At 40.8% G+C, this 14,884-nt stretch overlaps 1 protein-coding gene across 1 annotated transcript in view; it reads right to left on the bottom strand.

Moving 5' to 3' along the window:
• The window catches only part of fbln2 (fibulin 2), a 90,578-nt gene extending 75,939 nt beyond the window's left edge, over window positions 1–14,639 (bottom strand). Inside the window, exons 1-2 of the mRNA XM_029503037.1 lie at window positions 14,498–14,639; window positions 11,260–13,121 (exon numbers count right to left, since the gene is read on the bottom strand). Coding sequence (XP_029358897.1) covers window positions 11,260–13,021 — 1,762 coding nt within the window. The 5' untranslated portion in view covers window positions 13,022–13,121; window positions 14,498–14,639. The remainder of the gene's footprint in view (window positions 1–11,259; window positions 13,122–14,497) is intronic.
• Window positions 14,640–14,884: the final 245 nt, after the last annotated feature.

Genomic DNA, 14,884 nt, shown 5'->3' with positions numbered 1-14,884 from the left:
TACATTTTTGACTTGTCTTGACTTGACTTGACTTTGATTTGTATTATATGTGAAATTGTTCGACTCAGACTCAATTGGTGAGCTATGCATAGATACACATTTTTGTGTATCTTTCAGCCTTTCTGCCATTTGCTCCAACACAATTTCTCAGGAGAACAGCAGAACTGTTGTTCTCTTATCTGCATTTTAGGCTCAAGAGACACCATAGATTGCTTACGGAACTTGTTGTAGCAATCACAGTCTGGTCAGTTCTGTGTTAGGAGTTACTGTCTGTGTGTGTATGTGTGTGCGTGTGCCTCAGGTGCAGACTCCACTGATATGAAAGTAGTTTATCAACTGGCACAGACCCACAAACACATACACAGAAACACACACCCAGAGAGGGTCAAGTCCATGCATCTGTGTCAGCTTATCAACTGACACACACTTAGACATGTACAGACATGAATACAGACAGACATACACAGACAAGACAGACCTACAACAAAAAGCATACATACACACACATAGATATTCAGACACAAACACACACACACACACACACACACATATTGAGTGACATACAAGAATAGACACACACAGAGCTAAAGTCAGTGTTGTTAACTTTGTTCATACATTACTGTGGGACAGACACAGCCTTCCCTCCATTGGCAACAGCCCCCAGGGGCACTTTCAAAATTTGTGTGAGGAAATTTCCGAGCTATTATTTAATATTTGAAATATTGTAGAACTGAGTAGTGCAATACTCTTGCTTTCAATTAACAAGTTGTCAATATCATGAAACATTGCAGTGGATTTGTGCTTTCTATGTGGTCCAAATCCTTTAACTCGAAGTTATGTGATGCAATTTAGTCCAGTCTCAGTCACCTCCCCCAACATCACACAGGATTTGGTCTTAAAGAGCGAGCTCAGTTTGCATTCTTTGTATAATCGTTCCTTTTCAGATGTGAATTATTTCAGTCAGTTATCCAGATGTGCAGATACATTCTTTAAAGCTTCATGATCATACTACCCTGGATGGACACAATCCAAACTTTAGATCAAAGTCTGAAAAAAGTATTATTTTTCTGGAGCACACATTGCTCAGTATATGTTACAGTATATCCCACAGGAAGAAGTGTTTACAGAGAAACAGATGGAAACTCTTGTCTTACATTTACTGAACATATGTACACAACTTCTATATGTTTAACAGAGTCTGCTTGATTAGCTCAATTTCTGCAGAGAGGTTACAGATTCTGAAAATTTTGTTTCTGTCTTTGTGGTATAAAAGCCATTTGCTAGCAGTCTGGATTTTGTAAGGAAGGACAATATGGATACTTTTTTTAGTATCCCCTAACAGTTAGGGGCAAAATTTAGGTTGCACAGCTTCCCCATCTGCCCCACTACTACTACCTTACATAAAGAACAATAACTATAACCATATGCATATAAAGTTATAATAAAGTTAAAAACCAAAGAAGAATTTTAAAAATCACCTGTTCACAAAGCAATTTACAGCATATTTTCCCTGTCTTATAGTGTCCTTAACACAAAATGCTGCTTAACAGAAATTTGTTAACAGAAGCTGAAAAAAAGGTCTGTATGGGAGCCCACCCTATTATCTTAGTTTAACCCCGAACAAATCTTGACATTGGACACTGCTTGTGCCAAACCCGGTCCCACCCAACCTCACCCAACTGGCACTCCAAGGCTTAGAGTACCAATCAGATGAAACGACACTGCTCCACAGCACACCCGACGACCCCCGACAGCACACCTACACGCTGTGGCACAGCAGTTGGGAATCACTGTGCTAGGGCATGTAAAGTGCAGACCCACTAAGCTAGTGAGAAACCAAGGATTCAGTCTGTCCATGACTTTTTGTAATAAATAAATGTAAGCAACAAAAAAATCTAAGCCACTTGGGAGCTGAACAAACCAGCGCTTTGTAGTGTACTGAGCCAAAAGAGCCTAAATTCCCATCACTAGAATCACTGGAATGGTGGCTCCAGTGAAAACCCTGACAGGTTTTACCTCCTGTCTAATTTAAGGCAAATTAAGTTTAATAATGCAGAGAATCCAAAATGTAATATTCTCCTATAAAGATGAGGGGTCTTAGGGGGCTAAGGACAGATGTGCAGCTCTTTCAGATTTAAAAGCTATGGGACTAGCAAAGAGTGGAAAAAAGCCAAGCTGCATGTAATACGGAGGTGAAGAAGCTATGTGTAGCTACCTGTTCATACACTGTAGTTGCTGCACTGGGCTACTTTAAAAACACTGGCATTTTGTCAATCTCAAAATGCAATGGGGAGGTTCATCACATGAGATGCTCTGAGATCGTGAGACAGAATGAGATTTTGAATCCTTACATAGAGGCATTGCGCTGCTTGATCAGATTGATAACAAATTCTTTCTTTGAATTATATCCTCTGATCCCCTGAATCACACAGAAGTTATCACATGGAATTTAAAATGTAAAAATGGAGAGTGGAGGACTTCATTGATACTATCAGCGGTGCGTCATGGAGCTTCCTGTAGACAACCAGGCCAAGAAGAAGAAGGCCAACTCCTCCACTGACACACAGGATCTATTATTAAAACCTGGATAACTCTAAAAAAATTGATCTGCTCAGCTTACTACACCAGGAGATCAAGGATCTCACATCAGTTCTCACATCAGAAGATCTACAACCTGCAGAGAGAGAACACTGAGCTTCAAGCTGATATCTCCTCTGGCTGAGGTAGACCAGCTCAAAGAAGAAAATAAACTTCTTAAAGAAACTGTTGTAGGCGTACAGCCCAGGACCATGCAGGACAATCTGATTTTCTCAGGAATCCCAGAGCTCCCCAGACGAGCCAATCCAACTCTCAAACTTCCAACTGAGTTCCAACAAGAGATTGGATACAACATCACCTTCCACCATGTCCACCAACTCACAGCCTGAGAAGGAAACCGTTTCCTTTCTTCAAGAAAGGGGACCAGAAGGTGTGAGCCAACTACAGGGGCATCACACTACTAAGCTTACCGGGAAAAGTCTACTCAAAATTACTGGAAAGGAGACTTCAATACCGTTACTAACCCCCAAAGTGTTTTAGCACATCTGGCAACTTAAGAATTTGGCACTCCACCGATATAATAAAAAAATATATATGGAAGATTTGAACGTCAAATCAAATCTGGTTTATTTATATAGTGCCACATCATAACAAAGTTACATCAAGACAGTTTACATAAAAACTTCCTTTAAGAGGCAGAAACCTCGGGGCAGAACCAGAGTCGGGGCGGGGGCGGCCATCTGCCTCGACCGGTTGGGTTGAGAGTGGGAGAGAGAGAAACACATTTGGGGGAGAAATGTTGGGTAGAGTAGGGAGAGAATGAGAGCAGGAGGAAGGGATATTCAATACAGGTGCAAGCAGGAATATATGATGCAGAGTTCATTCAGATATGAGAGCAGCAGGCATTGCAGGAACATGGGGTGATGATGATTCATCACCTGCAGGATGAGAACAGGGAGAGAGAGGATAGTTCTGGCGATAGTTGGAGAGGATGTTACCCATCACTGAGAGAACATTAATATTCTTCCCCCATCCATCAATCCCACTCCAGAACTGACTTTTTTCCAGTAAGAAACTCACTCACCCAACATATCCAGAAAAACACTATTCATCCAATCATAATCATCAACCATGCACCAGTTTCACTATCAATAAACACTCAGTCACCAATGAGACCTTCAACAAGATGGCGCTTTAACACATCTCTCCTAGAAAAGCATAACTTCCCCACAATGATCCATGGAAAGCAAGCATCCTTTCTGATGATAAACGACTCTCTAGAAATCACTCTATAACTATTATGGGAAGCAGGTAAAGCTGTCATTAGGGGAATTTTTTTTTCATATTCATCATACAAGAAAAAACAGCAAAAGGAACAAGAAAATTATCTAGAAGAACAAATAAAACGTCTGCCAAACTAATATTCCAATAATCCAAGTAAACATTTACAGAATGAATTGAAACAAATCTGGAAAACATCATACATAAGAAAAAATAAGACTAGACTAATATCTAATATCTTACCTTCTTAGCACAATCAATTAAAAAACTCAAGACATCGCACCCTGGTGGAAAACCAACAAAATCACTAAATCATCGCATTGCAGATACACCCTACTCTGGCACAACCCAGACTTCACAACACCCCCGTTCACTTTCAATCTTGGCAACAAAATGGAATCACTCACCTTCCATCACCTTAAAAAAAACAAAAAAAACAATTCACATTCTTTAACACCGTTACTGAGAAATAAGGGTTTGGGAGAGATCAGTTCCTCCAATATCAAATAAAAACCATAATCAAATACAAAATTAATATTACCAATAATTCACTGCAACCTTCGAAATTACCTGAAGAAATTTTCAAAATTAAAACATCGAAAAAAAATATCTCCAAATTATATAACCTTATCTCCGGCACAAATTCATCCATATCTCTACCAACCACCAAATGGGAAAAGGACCTCGCCTTCTCGACACAAATCAATGAAAACATCTTTTCTATGACCACTAACACAAACCTACAGTTAATACAGTATAAAACCATTCACAGATTTCACATCGCACAAAATAGAAAATATGAAATGGGATTAGCTACCACAAACAATACATCAGCCTGGGACAAATTCTTAACTCAGCTTAACTTGGAACATGCGATTGCAGCAATCAAAGAAACTTAAAGAAGATTACATCTCCCTAATCGAAAATATCCTCAGCTCCAATAAACAATGCATCATCTTCGGCCCCTTTGTCCCCCCCTGCTTTGGTGATATTAAATTCAGCCACCTCAGACAACTTCAATTCTGGCTTAAAGGCTACTGCTGCAGCAGAGGCATTGCTTATGTGGACAACTTCACCTCTTTCCTCTTTATGCCTCTTCTAACACGACCGCCTTCATCCAAATATTGCTAGATCTCGTCTCCTATCTATGAACATTGAACTCACTCTCTGATCTTGCATGGCCTTCTCCGACTGCCTTTCAGTGTTTTCACATACTCATCATAACCTAAATCCTGCCTCACTTATCCCTGTTATCTCTAACTTCCTGCCTATGACACACATCTCCACTCGCACAATTTCTGCCAATCACAATAACCTTATCCACATCCCTATTAGCAAGAAACAGTCTATGCAATCCATCTCTCCTGCTAAATTTCCTCCACTTAATTCCAGGTCCCTATCAAATAAATCTCTCATCCTTAATGATTTAATAATTTCTAACAACCTAGGCTTTTTGATTCTAACTGAGACATGGCTAAAATCTAATGACTCCACCCAGTTAACTGAACTCTGTCCTGCAGACTATAGTTTTCTGAACTCACCAAGGTGTACTACTAAGGTGTACTTTCTTTAAAGGCCCTGGTATCAGACCATAAATATATTTTCTTTGACTCCTGCATCCAAACAATTCCTCCAACCCAGAGGAGAACCATAGCTTCTCGAATCTTCAATAACAAGTCTGCCTCAGCATTCTCATGTTTTTTCTAAAATATACAATTACTCTGCTCAACCCTCTGACTTAAGTGATCTGGTTAAAAGCTTCAATAATGCAACCGCTCCCGTTGTTATCACCATGGATGATGTGCCTGTAAGCAGGAGTGCAGGAGAGCTGAGTGCAGATGGAAGTCAAAACTCAACATTCATCTTCTACACTTGAAACAGCTCTCAATCAAAAAAATCAAGTATGAAAGAACAGTTTACGTCTCTGACCTAATCACCACCAAAAAAAATTCATCCCAGAACTCTGTTTACCGCAATCAACCACCTTGTACAACCGGTTCCCCCTGCCATCTCTGCCACCTTAAATGGTGACTGTGAATCTTATTTATTATATTTTGTATCTAAGATCAATTTTCTCAGATCCAACATTATGCCCACACCAACTTTGTTACAACCACCCAGTATTGTTCAATATTCATCCACACAATTCACTCACTCACAATCACTCTGAATGACCTGATGGAAACAATTTCTCTGCACACATCCTTCCCCCCAATTTTTTTGAAGAAGTCTTTCCTCTTATTGGCCCTGCTGTTCTTATCACATTAACCTGTTTCTCACCTCTAGTATCGTCCCTGATCAATTCAAATCTGCAAGTGTCCACACCTGTTAAAAAAAAAAACCTGGTCTCGAGCCCACAAAGTAATCTGAGACCTATCTCAAAGGGAAGGGAACTGTTGAAGGGATAAATTTCAATCTGCGTTTCGGCAAAAACAAAGCACTGACACTGCACTTTTAAGAGTCACTAATGACTTCCTGATACAGGCTGACAGCTATATTTTTCTTTAAAACCAGGCGATAACAGTAAGATAGACGCTCTCCACATCTGTTTAGATGTAATAAGGAATTGGTTGTCATTCGATTTCCTGCAACTAAATAATCTCAACTCATAATCACCAACAATATTCATCCCCACCTTCAACCACTTGCCACCTGCTACCTGGATTACCGCAATTCTCCTCTTCACCTGCCTTAGTCAAACTGCTCTGGCTCGTCTGCAGATTCTTTAAAATGCAGCTGCCAGATAACTCTGTAGGACTCTCATAAAAGCTCACACAACCCCCATCCTGGTGTCATTCCACTGGATCCATTTCAGAATTCTCTTAATCACTTACAAAGCATTACATGGCCTAGCTCCTGTCTATATTTCTGAATTACTTCACCCATATACATCTGTTCATCCACTTAGATCATCCAATCAAAACCTTTTAACTATTCCATGTACCAATTTAAAAATGAAAGATAGATAGATTGATAGATAGATATAACTTTATTGATCCCCTTTATTGATCTTTGGGTTAATTGGGGACTCTAAATTGTCCATAGTTCTGAGTGGTTGTTGCTCTCTGTCTGTCTGTGTGTTGGCCCTGTGATGGACTGGAGACTTGTCCAGTGTACCCCGCCCTCACCCAGTGTGAGCTGGGATTGACTCCAGAAGTGTATATGCAGAAGATGCGGTTTCTTTTTTTTGTCTTTTCCAGATTGGGTCTCCTTAACAACTCTATAAAGAGTTTGGTCTAGACCTGTTTTATGTGAAAAGTGCCTTGAAATTACTTTGTTATAAAATGGCACTAAATAATTTTTTTTTTATTTCATTTGATGTCTCTCCTTCCCTTAGCAAACATCATTGGTTGAAAATCTCTTTGTGCTTTAATGTGTAACAAGTTAGTTACTGAAAGATTTTACTTTGAAGGTACCAATGAACAGTACAAAACCTCTAAAGATACTTTGCAAAAAGGGAAAAAGCTTCAAAATTGCAAATTTTTTTTTAACAGACATCAGGGATAGATGAACTGACTAATGATTTCTGCTCTGAAAATGCTTTTACTATGATGTCATGAAGGGCTACTAGAATGTGAATCAAAAGCCCACTGCAATGTCCCATGATCCTATTTATTTAAAACAGTCCAAAGTTTTTCAGCTAAAAACTGTAAAACTATTCTTCATGGCTTCTCTTTTTAAACCCTAATAAATAAATTTCTATGGCCAGCATATGAAAGTTTTCCCATTTGCTGTTTTAAGAGTTTGTTTCTGACTCAACTTTGACGAGTTAAAGCAACAGATGACTTGTACTTTTCCACCATTCACTTGTAAGTGAAAAGAAAGAATTGGGATTTAACAGCAGTAGGGATCATGCTCATACTTGAAACATGCACATGTCACAGTAACACATCCAATGTAAAGTAAAAAATATAATATATAGATTGAAGAGCTTTCAAATTCAAGCTGATCCTCTGAGACAGCTGGAGCAACCTAAAGCAGTGGCTGGCTGAGTGAGGTGACTGCTGGGAAGCAGCGGTGGGAGGATTGTCACTATGGCAAGAGTGTTTGACAACCTGCTCCACACAGACCCTGGGCTCATTATTTATGTTCCTTTTCTGATACCTTGGGCCCTAATGGCATACGACTTGGCTTGGTATTTACAGTAGAGGTTAGAAAAAGGGAACATTGTTAGACAATGTTGTGCTAAATCCTCGACTGCCTCAGAGAAATGCTTAGTTGCTCGTTACAGCAGTACACACAAATAAAAGTACAATTAATAAAAACTAAGAAATATGGCAAAATTGCAGCATTTGCTGTCTATACCGTATAACATTAAATCTGCAATAACAAGTAGTTTAATTTCAACAATCTACTATACCTGACCTAACAACAACACTAAGGGAGAGATAGGCAATAAATAGGCATTGGAACACGAAGTAAACAATTCCATATACTCAACCCAAATTTGACAGTGTTGGAAAACTATTCATACAGCTGCAAAAAAATATTTCTCAACAATCCACACAACAGTCGTGGTATTGAAAGACACAACTGTCACAAATGTGCAGGAACCTCAGACCTCACCACAAATTTAATAGGGATGAGCAAGTACACCACTATCCGTATCCGTTCAACCATCTACATCAGGAGTGTCAAACTCAAATTCACTGTGTGCCAAAATTAAACACTGGGACGAAGTCGCAGGCCAAACTCAATATTTATTTAAAAATGGACAGCAACTGTGCATCTTTTCCCTTCTCTCCAGACATGTAATGTTGAACCTTTTCATATAGAAACTTTATTTTTGCATAAACATTGAATCTGGAATAGGGTGACCATATTCATAAGTTTATGTGTTTATGTTATGTATGGATAGAATATTTTGTTATATTATAATATCTCTCAAAGACAGAAATTTAGATAGGCTTCTCAGAGGTTACTGAAAATTCTTTATTGTGCCTCAATTGTTAAAAAAAAAAACAAAAAACAGAAAACAAAATCTTTAGTAATCTTCATCCTCCTTGTCTACCCATCCATATTTTGCCGTAAAGCTGTTTTTTCCCAACAGTTTCAGTTGCTCACAAAGGGTTTCACAAAGAACTCAATCAACTTTGCTGAACTACTCTCACCTCGCACTGCCTTTTTATGTTTCACTGTGTTCATATGAGCTGTTGGTCCCCGGCACCTTTATTGGACAGACACATGCACTCAGCCTCCCATAGGCAGCCTCTCGGGGATTATGTCACACACGCTAACCCAAACAATGACAACCGGGGGAGGGGGGCACACACATATACACACAGAAGGAAACCAGACATTACCATTAATTAATAAAAAACCCCGGACGCCCCGGACGGGAAGTAAAAGGTGGACATGTCCGGGTAAAAGAGGTCAGCCTAATCTAGAATAACCAAAGCTTAATATTATTAACACATGAGAAATAAAATTTGAAATAAAACACACATCAGTTGTATTTGTTTCTTATTATGTCTCTCTCCACTTGTTACCTTTCAAGATCCTACTTAATGTAAATCTTGTTTAACAGGCCAACAACAAAACAACCAAAAATAATAATAATTCCCTTCAATGAAAATGCAATCTCTCAACTATTAACAGTCCCTGCCTTGGAGTAGAAAAGGTGCATCAAGACAACATTCATTCAAGCTCAGTTTGCACTGATTTACTCTGATGCACATCATAAGACATCTCTGAAAGGTTAGGCTCTGAGCTAAAGAAATCCTCAGGACTGAGTTAAGTTGTTCATCAGTGATACGACTCCCTAGTGTTTTGTTTGTCTTAATCAAAGAGAACAGTTGCTCACATAGAGAGCACTTGAGTAGCTTGGGCACGGAGTTGGGGCAGTGTGTCAGGGAGGAAAGATAGAAATTGTGCAGCACCCACAGACTCATACTTTGACTTGAGCGTGTCACTACACTGGATTTCAGTCAGCTCCATTTGGAGGTTAGCTGGTGCACTTTCCACGTCAACCGCAAACGGATAACTGAGCTGTCCAAATCTGCGTCTCTGGGCTTCAAAGTCGGTAAAACGTCGGGTAAACTCGACGCTGAGTTTTTCAGCAAACTGTGCATTAGGCAACACAGCGGGTGAGATAAGTTTGTCCGAGGTTCTTGTTAGAATGGATGCTAGTAATTGTCAAACAGAAAAGGAGGGGGTACTTAGCGGTCTCGGATGACGCGGCAACGCAAAGCATTGTGGGATTTGTAGTATTAGCTGTGTATGCGATCCAATATGTATTAGAGCTGGCCCGCCATATTTGGTATGATCTCTCAGGCCAAATATAATTACACCAAGGGCCAGATTTGGCCCACGGCCACAATCGTGATCTACATCATCTGTATCTGCATTCGTACTCGTAAGGGGCGGTACTTAACCCACACTCCTGGGTGTGGTTTATACAAAAGGTGTATCTTTATATTTATGTTTATTTTTATTTACAGCTTAGTTTGTAAGAAGAGCGGGCTGACCAGTGAACCTCACCCGGTGACGAAAAAGTGAGAATGAGAAACGCTCGTCATCTGTTACGAATCAGGCTTTTACTCCATAGATTTGAAATGTTTGGGTTATAAAAAGCTATTGTAAAATGATGATGTGGTAGTGTGGATGTAGCCCTACTTTTTATCGCTATCAGGTTAAATGATAATCTTACCGGGGGACTTGATCAGGTAGTTGTATCAATGTCACCTCCGGCCATTCAGCGGGAAAGACCCATAGATGTGAGTTTTTCATTGTATCGTTTTTTCTCCAATCACCTAGCGTGTTGAAATAATGTTCTAAGCGAACTACTGGACAGTGTCTTTTAAACTGTGCCGCCGATTGGTTTTCCCTCCAGTAGGCTTTTGGAGTATGACACGTTGCGCTTTGTCTCTATAACAGGACGCCCTGAGGAGGATTTTCCTTCAGCCAGAGCACGGATATTGACTCCTATTATTTGTTTGATACTCATACTCGTTAAAATTGCTATATCCATATCGGATACTCGTTTCAACCGTGTATCCAGCTCAACCCTAATATTGAATTGCAACTCTGATTGTGTGCTGTGCTGTGTGGTATTGCCATGTAGTGAAGTAAGAAAGACAACTGATAAAAAACTAAATTGGCAGCACAAAAAATTACACAGCCTATTGCTGCCTTTGCTACAACATTCCAACATTTATTGGTATGAAATAGACATTTTTCTGAGTGATCATCAGAGACACTTCAGAGTTGAACTTAGAACTTAGAATGTATTTATTATATATTTGCAAATCATACAGCTCCAGAAACAAGTATGGAAATGTTGATTATAAAGTAGAAAACCTTTTCTCAACTCTAAACTCAACTTTTCACAAATTGACTATACATAATTTGAAATGGAAATCTCTGTCTTGTTTGAAGAATAAAAGGAAATAATAAACTGATTAAGTGTGTGTGAAAAAGGGCTTGAGTATTTTGACTTACTTTCATCTGGTCTGGTGAATGAAAAAGTCTGGTCTATCTCCTCTTTCTCCGTACCTTCTGCTTTCACCTCCTCTCTGTCTTTGTTGTGAGGGTTGAACAGCTTTTGGGCGGGCTTGCTGCTCAGCTCTGTCTCATCCAGTGTGGACCTTACTGGAGGCTGGGCGGCGGTGGTTGTGATAAAATCCACATTGACACTGGGGCTTATCTGGAAGTTGGACCTGGTGGTGGGGCTGGTGCTGAGCCTGGACTCAGTGCTTTTGGTGTCCTCATGGCTTCTCTCCTGTTGTGCCGACTGCATTGTAAAGGACACATCCTCTTCTTCAGGCTCAGTGACAGTCTGAGGAGTTACCATTTTTTCCATCTCTTTTGCACTCAGCCCTGCATCACTGTCTGGTGTGACTGATCCCTGTAACACTTTCTGACCACTTGCCTGGGGATGGATTGTGTTCTCTGGACTTGTCACGGTGTACAACTGAAAATTCACTGTCTCTGATTGCCTGTGCTTATTAGTTTGACTCTCTGCACCTCTGACTGGTTGGCTAATCTGATTGTGTGAACCTCTGTGTAGAATATTATCTGATGTACTTTGGTGATGCGTCTTCACCTCAGAGCCCCTTTGATATTGCGTGACACCCTCTCCAGTCATATGGTCTGGGTGTTTCTCCTCTTCTTGGATGTAACTCCTGTGTGCATCCAGTGGATTCTCAGAATCTGTCCGTAGACTCAGATCATTGACAGAGACGCTTTGCACACTTGTCGGACCCTGCGTGAGCTGCCAAGAGGTAGTAGTGTCCTCATGCATCTGTAACCTGACGGTGCTCTGCTCATTACTCAGAGGATTTTCTGACACTTTCTCTTTGTCAGGAGAATGTTCATGAACTCCATATTGCTCTCTCAGCTCCAGCTTGGCTTGTCTATCCAAATTCTGAATTGCAGAGTTTCTGCCCTGATTCTGATCTGATCCTCCAGACATAGATGAGACCTTTTTAGAGGAGAAGGACAGGGTGGGGAAGACAAGATATTGAGGGTAGGTCTCCGGAAGGTTTGTAGGACCATAATCATAGTCTTCTGGCTCCTTAATCTGTTTAAAAAGATGAAGCTTCCCATTTGGAAGAGGATGGTAGGGTGATGAGAAATGATCTGTAAATCTTTGTTGGTCAAACCTGTTGGAGTAACCACTTCTCCTCCTGGCTGTGACCTCCTTTGTCGCAGCAGCTAACATGGGTTTATGGTCTTTCTTCAGGTCACAGTCAGGTACAGGGTAGCACATTAGCTTCCCTCCTTCATGGGGGCAGTGGCAGACCTGGCAGGGGTCAATGTGGAAGGAGTGTCCAGCCTCATACTTTTGTCTGCCGTGGACACACCCAATGCGTTCACACTGCATGCAACTATCTACAGGCTCTGACACCTCAATGCAGTTTGGTGGTATGTCTGGACAGCTGATGAAGTTGCAGCTTATCCTGCCTCCTCCAAAAGGGCAAGAGCATTCTGTGCTGCCATAGTCAACAAAATAAGAATCTCCTTCAGACACTTTGCCATTCTTGAATCCAGCATTGATGCAATCATAGTACTGGTAACCCTCACATGTGCATCCTTTTTGTAAGCATGAAGCACAGCAGGCACCACTCTCCAGCACTTCTTCGATACAGCTGTCCAGCACAGGACAATCCACACCGGTACAGTCATGCTGGCACCAGCAGACACTCAGGTGGAGAAGAAGCAATGTAAACCTTAATAACAACATTCTTATGAGACAGGTCATGGCACCAGATGTACACTTGACAATCAAATGAAATCATCCAAGAACTTCAGTTTATCTTCAAGGTTTCTGGTGCATTCTGTCCACTTGAATTCCTTCTACTCTGCAGGAAATAAGACACAGGGAGAAACAGAGACAGAAACTTATTTCTCAAAATGAAAGCAGACCAAAATCTGGCTTTTTAACTGAACTCACAGGAGTCCATTTTTTCAGCCTCATGGTTGCCTGACAACAAGACTATATTAAAAGCCATCAGCAGCAGCACACTGTTTTATATTATGGAGCCTGAATGATGAAATTTGTATTGCACATACATTCTGGTATTTCTATGATATCAATGTAGAAATCTACTATCCACTATCCATATATGTGTCATGAATGTTCTTGATTGTTGTTGTTGTCTCTTGTTTGTTGGTTAACATTTTTCCCTTTATGCGAACAAATTGAAGTGCAGTCTCATTTGACTACTTACTGCTGTTGTTGTAGTTCAGCTGAACCAAAATGTACATTTTACTGGTTAATTTCACAATCAGGGAGCAGAAAGCAAAGACCTCCAGTCATGACTTGAATAATGAAATCAAATAGTAAAATATTTTGATAAATATGTAAAATTAGGTGAAGAATTTGTGTTTTCCTGAACTTGAGAAAATTTGAAAAAGGTTACTAATTACTTCCACTGCAAACATGTTTTTTGACAGGCAATGCCAATAAGATCTGGCATATTTTCTCATGGAAATCCATGCTGGTTGGTGTTGTTTACAGAAATACGAAAGCATGCATAGTCGGACACACAACGACTGACACAAGTGAGTCGGTCAACAAGAAACAGGAAGGCGAGCCCAAATAATCCAAAAATTTATTTTGGATTATTTGGGTTGGAGAGGATTGTTAAAGGAAGAGGAGTTGAGTTGACGCTTTTTTCCTCTCATAGTTGGACCATCTGCAAAAGCTTTCTGGGGGAATAAATCCCTGCAGTCTACCCCCAAGGCTCCCTGACACTAAACTTGGATTTTTTCTGTGAAGTGACTATCACTGCATTCACATACAAGGCCACTGAGAGAGACGTCATAAAAGCTGCTAAAGAATGCATGCAGAAAATACGGAGCAGCCTGGTGATCCCCGCTGCAGCAAGGGATGGGGATTCCTCTCTTTCTCTGCCGGCATACACACACATACTTATACACAGTCCCTGATCTCATCCACCTTTGCCAAAATAGACAATAACAAGAGAAAAATAAGAGCATTTCTTTGATGAAGATGATGTGTATAGTACAGTTTGGTCTGTTCTCTAGAATCAGATTTTACAGACACTAAAACCTTCTAATTGTTGGGCTGTGTCATGTCTGCACACATCAACAACGCTGCAGACTCTGCTGTACAAACTGCTCTGCAACCTGTTGAAAAAAAAAAACTCTCATCCAGCTTAATAAACCTATCAGGCTGAATTTTCACTTTGAGATTGTTTCTGTCAGTTCTTACCAGCATCCATGAGTTCATGTTTTGACGCAGGCGAACAGAGAGAAAGGGAGAAAAGCTGCGGTCCCACAGGAAGGTGCGGCGGCCGAAGCCGTAAGAAGACACCGGTCTCTGCCTGGTCTGGCGCGGACTGAAGGACTGGAAAGCCGCCTGCTGCCGATTCTCTGAGTGCTCAAGTGGGAACCTACAGACCAGGAAGGCGCTGCCAGGAATAGCAGGCGGGCGGAGGGGGAGGGACCAACAACTGCCCTGATTCACCCTCTAAAAAAGATCCAATCCGGATTCATGTGGAGCAGCAAGCTCCACCGGCAGGGCCGCCCCTAACACAGGCCGGACAGAGGGGGTGAGGGGGCTCACTTGAGATCTACAATGCTGATAAGTATGACATGT

The sequence above is a fragment of the Echeneis naucrates genome, chromosome 5 (assembly GCF_900963305.1).
Source record: "Echeneis naucrates chromosome 5, fEcheNa1.1, whole genome shotgun sequence".
NCBI lineage: Eukaryota > Metazoa > Chordata > Actinopteri > Carangiformes > Echeneidae > Echeneis > Echeneis naucrates.
This window is presented reverse-complemented; position numbering and strand designations above follow the sequence as displayed.